This window comes from Panicum virgatum, chromosome 1K, assembly GCF_016808335.1.
Source record: "Panicum virgatum strain AP13 chromosome 1K, P.virgatum_v5, whole genome shotgun sequence".
Lineage (NCBI taxonomy): Eukaryota > Viridiplantae > Streptophyta > Magnoliopsida > Poales > Poaceae > Panicum > Panicum virgatum.
Window position 1 is genome coordinate 38,721,293 of NC_053136.1, and position 12,100 is coordinate 38,733,392.

Sequence of the window (12,100 nt, forward strand, 5' to 3'; positions counted from 1 at the left end):
TTTCAGTTTAATATACTTACTAGTTACAATCGTTGAGGGCAGACAACTTGTTGATAATCATGTCGATCATTGAGAAAACTAAGCACCGCATGTCATTGTCAGGTGTGAACATGTGTCTGTCTGATGGGCTATAATTCCATCGCATTTGGAAAATTCTCAGGAATGATCATTCCCATGCAAATCATTATTTCGTTCGCTAGCCAGATCCTCCCATATCTGAACGCGTATACAAAGTATGTGAACCATTTTCAGTGTACACACAATATATAAACGGTGCCGGACAGAAGTTCTGTCTTCTCTGTTTTGGAACGGAGCATATAGATGCTCGTCGTCAGTAGGCGCCTGAAAGCACACACACCATTCTATCTAGCGGCATGGCCATGGCCCGGGCTCGCCCTGTTCCTGTGATGCTCTTGCTGCCCCTTCTGCTGTCAAACATGGGCATCTCTTCATCTTCAGCTCCAACCAATGGAACCGACCTTTCGGCGCTTCTTGCCATCAAAGCTGGGCTCTCAGATCCGCTTGGAATCCTTCGCGGCAACTGGACCCCCAGTTCCCCCTTCTGTGACTGGGTTGGCGTCTCCTGCAGCAGGCGCCGGCAGCGAGTCACTGCACTGGAGCTACCGGGCATGCCGCTCCAAGGAGAGCTCGGCGCTCATCTCGGTAACCTCTCCTTCCTCCACGTCAACCTTACAAACACAAGGCTCACAGGTCCGATCCCGTCTGATATCGGAAGGTTGCCTCGTCTTAGAGTTGTTGATCTTGGCCACAACAGTCTATCCGGGTCCATACCGAACAGTATAGGCTCCTTCGTCATGCTTCAGGTTCTTTCCTTGGAATACAACCAGCTCTCAGGTCCAGGACCTCCTTCAATCTTCAACATGTCCAGGCTTGAAACCATGTTTCTTGGTAGCAACAACCTGGTCGGTCCTATACCTCGCAACGGGAGCTTCAGGCTTCAGCCTCCCCATGCTGCAGGTGGTGGTTCTCTCTGTCAACAACCTCACTGGCCCAATACCGTCAGGCTTTGCAGCATGTCAGCACCTCCGGGGGCTTAACTTGGGGGGTAATCCCTTTGTCGATGTCGTGCCAACATGGCTTGCTAAACTGCCGCAACTCACTCTCATTTCAATAGGCGGAAGCGGTCTCCATGGATCAATCCCGAGTGAGCTCAGCAATCTCACCAAGCTCCAGGCGCTTGACCTCGCATTCTCCAACCTAAGCGCAGAGATCCCGGTTGAATTGGGAAAACTTGAACTCACGTGGCTACAGCTTTCATTCAGTCAACTGACAGGATCATTCCCAGCTTCTCTTGGTAACCTGTCCCAACTTTCCGAACTAGCACTGGAATCGAACAGTTTAACTGGATAGGTCCCCGCAACTGTCGGAAACCTCAGGCTGCTTAAATACCTTGACATTGGAAGCAATCTTCTCACCGGGACACTTGATTTCTTGCCGGCACTCTCCAACTGCAGGCAGCTGCGATACCTCGGCATACACACATGCTTTTTCACAGGGAGCATTCCTGCCAGCATTGGAAATCTCTCTAGAAATCTGAAACAATTTGGTGCGCACAGGAACTATTTAACTGGCAGCCTTACAACAACGATATCGAATCTGAGTGGTCTCAGTTTGATGAAACTTTCTCACAACAATTTAAGTGGCATAATACCAGAATCCATTACACTAATGGAGAATCTTACGGTACTGGACGTAGTTGGGAATGCCATGTCTGGTCCAATCCCAACACAAATTGGCACCCTAGCAAGATTACATCAAGTATTCCTAGAGGACAACAAATTTTCCGGCATCATACCAAATGGTGTTAGTAACCTAAGTTTGTTAGAACAAATTTCGCTTTCACATAACCAGCTGTCTTCCACTATACCTGAAGGCTTATTCAATCTAAGTAACCTTGCTCTATTATCTCTATCTCACAATTCATTTACTGGTGCATTGCATTCTGATCTGAGTCCCCTGGGACCAATGTATTATGTAGATATCTCCTCCAACAGCTTGGTTGGTACCCTCCCAAACTCATTTGGAAATCTTGGACTCTTAAGCTACCTAGATCTGTCACACAACAAGCTGCAAGGTTCAATCCCAGAGTCTTACCAAAAGTTAATGAACCTAGGTCTATTGGACCTATCTTTTAACAACCTTTCTGGTACTATTCCAAAGTTTTTGGTTAACTTTACTTCACTGACTAGCTTGAACCTTTCCTTTAATGAGTTCCAAGGTGAGATACCAAATGGCGCTATTTTCTCAAACATCAGCGCACAATCTTTGATGGGAAATCCTGGGTTATGTGGCTCGCCACGTCTAGGATTTTCTCCATGTCGAGATACTTCTACTCGAACCAAGAAACAGTTGATGAGGTTTATACTCCCAACTGTGCTTATAGCAGTGGCAGCTATAGCAATAGCAATTCTCTTATGCCTGATGGATAGGAAAAATAATATGAAGCGACCAGATGTGACGACGACTTCTGTTGACATGGGTGATGTGGTCAACCATAGGATAGTATCCTATCATGAGATTGCTCGTGCCACTGAAAATTTTAATGAAGACAACCTTCTTGGAGTTGGGAGCTTTGGCAGAGTTTTCAAGGGACAACTAGATGATGGTTCAGTGGTCGCAATTAAAGTGTTCAACATGCAACTCGAGCAGGCTTTGAGGAGCTTCGATGCTGAATGTCGAGTGATGCGCATGGCTAAACATCGCAACTTGATAAGGATACTGAGCACTTGTTCCAACTTGGATTTTAGAGCACTGCTGCTTCAGTACATGCCCAATGGAAACTTGGAAGAACACTTGCACACTGGAAACGGAGAGCCACTAGGATTCATCAAGAGATTGGACATTGTGCTTGGTGTATCGGAGGCAAGGAAATACCAGCACCACCACCACCAAGTTGTTGTGCACTGCGACCTGAAGCCTAGTAATGTGTTGTTCGATGAGGAGATGACGGCGCATGTTGCTTCAGTACATGCCCGATGGAAATTACTTCTAGCTAATGACAACTCTATGATTTCAGCGAGTATGCCAGGGACCATTGGATACATTGCACCAGGTGTGTGCTTGTTGCTATCACTATTGAAACTTGTTATTTGGCAGCACAGTATTATCTCGAACTCTATTATCTATGCTTTGGTTCTTGAGCTTTCTTGAAATTTTCTTGAGCAGAGCTTGCATTCATGGGGAAGGCATCACCGAAGAGCGACGTGTTTAGCTTTGGGATCATGCTTCTTGAAGTCTTCTCCGGGAAGAGGCCCACTGATGCGATGTTTGTCGGGGAAACCAGCCTTAGGCAGTGGGTTTCCCGAGCATTTCCGACAAAGCTGATCGATGTTGTTGATGAGAAGCTACTGCAGGATGAAGTGATTAGTCATGGTGTTCATCGCCAAACCGATATTGATTCTTCAGAAATATCTTCCACGACCTGCAATGGCAACTTTCTTGTGTCAATATTCGAGCTGGGTCTGGTGTGTTCGAGCAAATCACCTGAACAAAGGATGGCAATGAATGAGGTGACTACAAAACTGAAGAGCATAAAAAGGGATTACTCTACCTGACTACCACCTCTGCACAGGCAATGCAAGGGGCTCAGCTTGGTTAGATCAATCTATCTTCTACAGATTTCCGGTAGCCACTGTATTTCATATCGTATATGGTTTAGCATGGGTTTCCATTAAGTGTTTAAACTTGACACTGTTCTTTTGCCCAGCCTATCAGGCATCATGTGCAGTATCCACCGTGTTGTGTAGAACACACATCCAAGGGATGCATCCTGGGTGCGCAAGCCCACTGTTCCCTAGAAAGTCCTCGCAATTCCTTGGAAGAAAGAAAATTGCTGAGATAGGATAGGATTACATATATCATATTCTTACCAAGAATGCCCAACAACTAAGAATCCTAAATAAAACTAGAAAAAAAAATTCAGGTGTTTCTTGAGAATGATCTAGAAGTTCTATGTATATGTGTTCTGATCACCAATTTACGTTGAATCGTCCTAGTCCTACCGCATCATGTTTTGCTAACTTGCTAGCGAAGATGAAGGGGGAAAACTTGTGCTAGCCGGGCCGGCGTGAAATTTTGTTAAGTGTTCATCCCCATATTTTGTTTTTCCTCTCTCCTTTCTTTTTACTGATCTAAAGTATCGCTCTCGTTGCTTTGTGTCCCTTTATCAATGGAAAATAAGCACATTTTCGTGCTTGTTCTCGTTCAAAAAAAGAAAACGATTTTGACCCACACGATCAGCAGCGTAACTCTGAACATTGATCTCGACTGAGAACTGGGAGAGAAAAAAAACACAGCTCATCGTCGTCCAACCATGATTCAGGAAACTAGGGATGTTGGAGCCGTGATAAATAAATTATATGATTGTGGGCCTTGTGGCCCACTCAATCAGCAAAATAACTATGGACATTTCTCGTTGCTAAAAAAAATAGGAAGAAAGAGAATACATTTCATCATGGATTAATCGTTCGGAGAACCACATACTGAAGCATTACTACTGGGACATGATCCGGAACACAGAGCAGCAGCAGTTGCATAAGCAACATGTACCAACTGTTAGACCGTGATACAGAGCACGGAGAAGCAGCAATTGCATAAGCATCGATAACAATTTGTCACCTCGATAATGAAAGTTGATGACAGGAAACCTCAATGTGAGTTACCTAGATGGAGATGCAGAGGACGGTCTGTTGACCAATAACTATATTTGGATATCAACACATCAAGCGGGTTGCAATTTAGGAATGAGTTATTGCAATCTAGGAGTGAGTGAACACATACAGTTCTCTATGTGAGGGGCGCCCTTTGATGGTTGCTACACTGCGGAGTGCAGAATCAAATTGGTGCTAAGAGGAAAGCTGACTGCGATCTGTCAGAAGGCTTAGAGATACGATATGTTCTGCATAAACAAGGATTACGGAAGACGCATTTGGTAAGTGCTGCTTTAGCTTGAAAGTTCCTCGTGAAGATCCCGGTAGTTCTAAACTGATCACGGCTACATGCAGAACTCAAACCAACAATCAACACCGAAAGGACTTCCATAAGACGGTTGCAGAAAAGGATCGGTTTACTGATCCCAGAGACATATGCTGCACAGTACACACGCAGCTACAATCTAACACGACATTCAACAACAATTCCACATCAGAACTGCATGCACAACTTCTAACACAACATTCAAGAAAAGTCACAGATCAGCAAACTGGCGAGGTTAGCAAACCAGATACTAAATTAAATTTCAATCTCACATTACCAAACTTTCATCCACAATTCCCTGTGGATAAACAGTCATGCTTCAGAATGACAAAAAAGAAAAGGAAACAAGCCTGCAAAAATTGTATACAAGGAAAAGGGACTTATGGGGTCTTTGCCTAAATAGTTGTACAGTATCTAAAATCAACAACAAGCCAAAGGTTAACCGCAAATAGCTCTATGCCTCAAAAACAGATTGCAGATCCCCTCTTTGTTAAAGAAGAAGAAAGGGAACAGATACCTCCAAACCACACCCCACCTATCTCTGTTTTTCAAAACAGAGTGTATACTACTCCTATTTCCAGTTTCAGTAGACTGTAGGAAACCTGCGAATGCTAGACTTACAATAACCGCAACATAAACATGGGCATTGTAGAATGCTAACTGCACTAAATCACATATACAGATCAGAAATCAAGCACAATAAAAAATCGAGCTGCTGCTGATCAAATAACATCCCAGCAATAATCAGGGCAACACAATCAAAATTAATAGAAAAGAGAGAGATCATCACAATGACAAGTAGAACATAATTTTGGAATAAAATGCAACAATTGTTCGATAGATTCTACATCTGCAGAACTTTATTGGTGGTGCAGAGTACCATCTTGACCTAGTCCCCGGTCGTACCAAAATACCAAAACTAAGTCGATGCATCTGAATTACTAAAGTATTTCAATAGAACTCTACTCCATTCACTAAAGTAATAACTAATTGAAGAGCAGGAGACGATCCATTCACCGGGCGGCGTTGAGCCCGAGCAGCATCTGGCCGTTGTCCCCGGCGGGGATGTAGGAGACGTTGGGCGAGCGCGCCAGCACGCCGGCGATCTCCTTGGCCGCCTCGATCCTCCTGAGCTCGATGAGGCCGTTACCCGCGGTTGTCGTGGCCTCGGAGATGAGGCGCGCGGCCTCGCTCTCCCCCTCGGCGCGGACGATGGCGGCGCGCCTCTCCTGCTCGGCGCGCGCGACGAGGAACCTGGAGCGCTCGGCCTCCTGCTGCGCGACCTGCTTCTTCTCGACGGCCTGCGCGAACTCCGGCCCGTAGGCGAGGTGGGTGATGGCGACGTCGTCGAGGACGATGTTGAACTCGCGGGCGCGCTGGGTGAGGGACTCGCGGACGAGCGCCGACACGTGGGGCCGCTCGGTGAGGAGCTGGTCGGCGTTGAACTGCGCGACGACGGCCTTGAGCACCTCGTTGCCGATGGAGGGGAGGACCTTCTCGTCGTACTCGAGGCCGAGGGAGGTGAAGATCTCCGGGAGGTGGTCGACGTCGGGGCGCGAGAGGACGCGGAGCGTGAGGCTGACCATCTGGAGGTCCTTGGTGCCGGAGGTGGAGGAGAAGCTGTGGGGGCGGGTGCGGATGTCGAAGATGAAGGGCTTCTGGAGGAAGGGGACGAGGAAGTGGGTGCCCTCCGACTCCGTCCCCGGGAGCACGCCGCGCAGCCGGTCGAAGATGACGGCGCGCTCCCCGCCGTCCACCGTGTAGAGGGACGTGGAGGCCGCGGACGCCGCCACGCCAATCCCCGCCGCCACCTTCGCAATCCGCGTCAGGAACGACACCGCCGCCTGCCCGCCGCCGGCCATAGTTTCCTCCTTGCTCTCACTAGCGGTGGGGGATCGGTCGCTGGCGGTGAACTAGAGGGGTTTGGGGGATCGATCCGGTATTCCCGGCGGCGTGGTGATGTGGGGTTTTAAAAGCCGTGCACGGGGCGCCGCATCTCCACCGCCTTTCTTGGCAGAGAAGAAGACGAAGGTTCCAGTTGGCCGTGGTAGGTGGACGGCCGAGATGGTTGGATGGTGGCACTAAGATTCGCGCCTGGACCTGGTGGGCCGGCTTCGGATGGGGCTTCTCGTTAGCGAGATTGTGGGCCAGCGTGACCGCGCGTACAGCGGCCCGCGTTCAGCCAAGCCGACTAGGTGCTTGGATTGGAAAAATGGGTGAGGCGTGGGTTAGGGTATGTTGTATTGGTTTCATTTACTTCGAAAGTATGCTAAAAAAAATTTACTTCGAAAGTTTAAAGCAATTTCCTCCCACCTTCGATGTCTATTTTGAAAACGGTTTGCAGCATGATTTATAATTCATATAATAAAACAAGATCATATATGACTTGATTTGAATTTTAAAAGGCGAACGTTTTTAATGAAGAAAGAGAGTATTTGGATACCTTTTTATTTGCTTGAAACATTTTATTTGTTCTCTAGATGACAGTTTCTATTTTTGTTTGAAATTATTTTTCTTGCTCAGAACAACTTTCCATAGAATATTTTTCTATGTTCTAGAACAATTTCTCTTCTAACTGGAACATTTTTATTTCTTACTCAAAACATGTTTGGTGTTTGCAATATTTTTCTTTGTTCCATACTAGGGTCAATTTTTCTCACTCAAAAATAGAAACTCCATAAACACTACATTGATCTAGAAGGCACTTGAACTCAACCAATGCATTATGAAAAGGCAAGGTTCTACCTCGCCATAAGACAACTCTCTAATGGCTTCCTCCTACCTTGGTGTGCACTTAATTTACCTTTCACTTCAACTCATCCAATTGTTAACCATAACCTTGTCTTCCTCGGGGACATAGTACGTGATTGCCCTTAACATGTGCCATAGCGCTAAAACGGCTCAATTGGGTTAAAGGGTTTGCAAGAGTCTGTCGCTAAAATGTGAGATTAGATCGAGATTTTGTTGATAATCACAAGAATATCTACTCATAATTAAGAGGAACTTCCCTATATATCATTGGATTAGAACCCAATTCCATATACAACACTAGAAACTTTGACCACCCTTATTTGACATCCAAAATTGTATTTCATTCCTTTCTTAGCCTTCCTTATCTAACACATCATTCTAGAAAAGTCCCAACACTAGAAAAAGGCCTCCAAATAATTGAAAGAACAAATGAACCATCATAAGAAACAAGAAAGATAATATTTTTGAAAGGTCCCTTTCTATGCGAAGCTTACTTTGGTAATAGAGTAAATTCTTTTTCCTTCAAATATGAGCTTTCCTAAACTTTTTTTTTGAAGCTAGCTTTCCTAAACTTAGGTTATGATGCAACTATAAAAGGGGCAATTTTTGTTATATTGTGGCCTATTTCCTTTAAAAAGAGCTTAGAAGCATCAATTATAAAAAGGCATATATTTTACAAGGTGTCTTTTTATACTATATTTTACAAGGTGTTAGCTTAAATGCTTAGAGTACATTAAATATTCTATATCAATATCTTGACAATACTAAGTCTAGTTGTACTAGGTAGAGTCTTCATATTTTTTTTTTCAAAATTTATTGTCTTAATGTACATTATGATTTCAAGCCTTCATTTGAGTAGTACTTTGCTAATCATAAAGCATATCCAAAGATAGTATTCATTACCTCTTGATCTTTATCAACCAGTTTCTAAGATGTGAAGAGTAGGAGAAATTACTAGCCTTTTTCCTGTTGAGCTTAGTATCCCCTTAATATATGACCTAAAATAAATATTCAATCAGAGCAATAAAGTCTGTCAGACATCGATAAAATATATGACCATCTTGAGCTAAAATAAAATATATTTTAAGCAAACGACCACTTAAATCATTGAGACAGCCATGTACCTAGAAATATATTAGACAACGAGAAATATAGTTGCATTAAGATAGAGTGGCATCACAAAGACATAGCAGGTAGGAGGTATATCTGCGTTGAGCTACAATGATTATTGGACGTGAGGAAAAAGGGAAACAATGGTAGTGGATACATTGGTGCCGCACTGCCGCTAAGCATGATATACAACTAATTGCATCGGGAGATCATAGCCACATCAAACCTGTCGTGGCTCAAGGTGGAAGGCCACAGCCGGGTGGCGTAGTGCACCCGTCTAATCCCAGTTGGTGGTTACTCGGGAAAGTGCTAGTGATTCAACAGATCTAGACATGAAGCAAGAACACAAGAACACACGGGGATTTAGAGTGGTTCGGGCCGACGGAGCGTAATACCCTACGTCCACTTAGAGATCTATTGCTCTTGTGTCCGTGGATGAGTCTATCCTCTACCTCCAAGTCCCTCTTGAGACCTGGCCTTTTCTCTAGCGGGTGTCCCCCTTTTATAGCGCAAGGGGGACGCTTACACAGGTGTTGGACCCCGACAGGTGGGCCCAACAAGGAAGTATAGAATATCATGAAAAAGACATTAATGGTGCTACAACGGTTGAGAATCTCTTCGCTGGATACGCTTCATCGCACTGTAGACTTTCTGACCGAGGGGGGTCTTCACCTGTCCCATCGGCGAGGCGCCCGTTGAGGTGGTGTAGGTTGCGGCGTAGACTGTTGGGTCTACCGCGTAGTCGTTATGATACTCCGTCGCCGAGCTGTCGTGTCTAACTGACGCGCGTGACGTGGGCAGCGCCAGAGACTGCACTGTGTGCCTTGGTAACGCGCGGTCAATAGTACAGCCTGGCAAAAGTCACCTCGGGCTCTACTGTGGCAGAGCGCACTTACGTCTCCCGCATTGAATGCGGTAGGTGGGCGAGTCTTCCCAGGGAAGCTTCGCGGCTGCGCGCGTACCTACTCCTGCGGACACGTGGCGGCTCCGGACCCCCCCCAGGTGGGGTGTCTTCCCTCCCCGCCGAGGGGTCCGGATAGTATATGGGGGTCTGGGACCCCGTGGGAGGTCCGGGGCCCCCTGGCTGTTTGGTTGAGTGGTCACTTCTCTGGGACATGTGGTGACACCGGACTCGTCCCGAGCAGGATGCGGGTCCGAGACCGTTGGTCCGGTGAGATGGAGTCGGACCCCAGGGGTCCGGCTGCTCGATTCCTTTGGGCGTAGTTACAGATAACTACACGAGTCTTGACACAGCAAGAGGAGGTACCCTAGTGCAGAGGTACCGACAAAACCATAACAATGACATATAGTGTGGTGGCTACATGGCTTGTTTGAGTTAGGGTGGGAGTTGAGATGAGATATTAGAGTGTTTAACTTGTTTTTTTATAATTGTTGAAGGTGGATGACATCAATCGTTATATGACGATGCTATGGATCCCGATCTCTACTTATTTACATGAAAATGATATTTTTGTTGTATTGCAAACAACTCTAGTTATTTATTTTTTGGTGGACTCTAAAATAAATTTCACAAACTCAGAGTATATTTTAATTATTAGTAACTCCAAACTAAGTTGGCAAAACCAGCATCCAATGTAGAATTCTTTTGGGCGCCCGCTCCACATACCCCTATATCAGTGTTTTTATAATAGATGGGAATGATACAAAACACTAAATAATAATGCAATGAACCCAAACTCTACCGAGTTAAAGTAAAAATGGCATTTTTGTTCTGCCATAGACAACTCTTTATTACTACTTCCAAAATTTTAAAAATATCACAACATTTATTACTTTCTAAAATAAAATTTCACAAATGCATAGTATCATTTTAGTTACCAATAATGCCAAACCATGCTAGCAAAACTGACATCCAATGCAGAATTCCTGTGGGCGCTCGCTCCACATACCCTCTCTCGGTATTTTCTATAATCAAAGGGATGATACCAAACGTTAAGTGATAATGCAATGAACCCAAACTCTACTAATTTAGAGTAAAAATGGCATTTTGATTCTACCATAGACAACTCTTACTCATTTATTACTACCTCCTAAATTGCAAAAACATCACAACATTTATTACTTTCTAAAATAAAATTGCATAAATGTAGAATACCATTTCAGTTACTAGTAACACCAAAGCAGCCTAGCAAACCAGGCATCCAATGCAAAATTCCTGTGGGCGCTCGCTCCACACACCCGTATCTCAATATTTTTTTTATAATTGAAGGGATGATACCAAACATTAAATGATTATGCAATGAACCCAAACTCTTCTACTTTAGAGTAACAATTGCATTTTGATTCCACCATAGACAACTCTATTCATTTATGACTACTTCCAAAAATTTTAAAAATATCACAACATTTATTACTTTCTAAAATAAAATTTCAAAAATGTAGAGTATCATTCCAGTTACTAGTAACGCTAAACCAGCTGGAAGACTCTACTAATTTAGAGTAAAAATTCCATTTTGATTCTACCATAGACAACTCTATTCATTTATTGCTAATTCGAAATTTTTTTAAAATATCACAACCTTGATTACTTTCTAAAATAAAATTTCACAAATATAGAGTATCATTGCAGTTACTAGTAACGCCAAACCAGCTGGAAAACTGGCATCCAATGCAGAATTCCTGCAGGCACTCACTTCACACACCCTTATTTCAATATTTTTTATAATTGAAGGAATGATACGAAATCGTTAAATGATTATGCAATGAACCCAGACTCTACTGATTTAGAGTAAAAATTCCATTTTGATTCTACCATAGACAACTCTATCCATTTATTACTACTTCCAAATTTTTTAAAAATATCACAACCTTTATTACTTTCTGAAATAAAATTCACAAATGTAGAGTATCATTCCGGTTACTAGTAACGCCAAACCAGCTGGCAAAACCGGCATCCAATGCAGAATTCCTGTGGGGGCCGCTCTAAACACGCCTATCTTGGTCTTTTTAAATTTGTAGAGGAAAATGGTATTTTGATTCTACCATAGACAACTCTACTCATTTATTACTACTTAAATTTTTTTAAGAATATCAAAATCTTTATTGCTTTCTAAAATTTTGCCAGCATCATTTCAGTTACGGGTTACTCCGAACATAGTTGGCGAAACCAGGCTCCAGTCCAGAGTTTCTGCGTGCGCCCGCCCACACCCGCGTCTCTCGAGCCTTCTTCCTCCCCCAAACGCAATTTCCCCAAACCACAAGGTCCTCGGCTCCATGCCTGGAA

The 12,100-nt window shown here is 44.2% G+C and overlaps 1 protein-coding gene and 1 pseudogene across 1 annotated transcript; one reads left to right on the forward strand and one right to left on the reverse strand.

The window, feature by feature from the left end:
• Positions 1–380: 380 nt before the first annotated feature.
• On the forward strand, positions 381–3,575 carry LOC120655141 (annotated as a pseudogene).
• A 2,161-nt stretch (positions 3,576–5,736) lies between these two features.
• Positions 5,737–6,991, reverse strand: LOC120706456 (prohibitin-3, mitochondrial-like). The gene has a single exon (XM_039991119.1). The coding sequence runs from the start codon at positions 6,855–6,857 to the stop codon at positions 6,009–6,011; it is 849 nt and encodes a 282-aa protein (XP_039847053.1). The 5' UTR covers positions 6,858–6,991; the 3' UTR covers positions 5,737–6,008.
• Between the last annotated feature and the right edge of the window lie 5,109 nt (positions 6,992–12,100).

Excerpts from the sequence above, each read along its gene's own strand:
- LOC120706456 (XM_039991119.1), bottom strand. The coding sequence starts at position 6,857 with ATGGCCGGCGGCGGGCAGGCGGCGGTGTCGTTCCTGACGCGGATTGCG.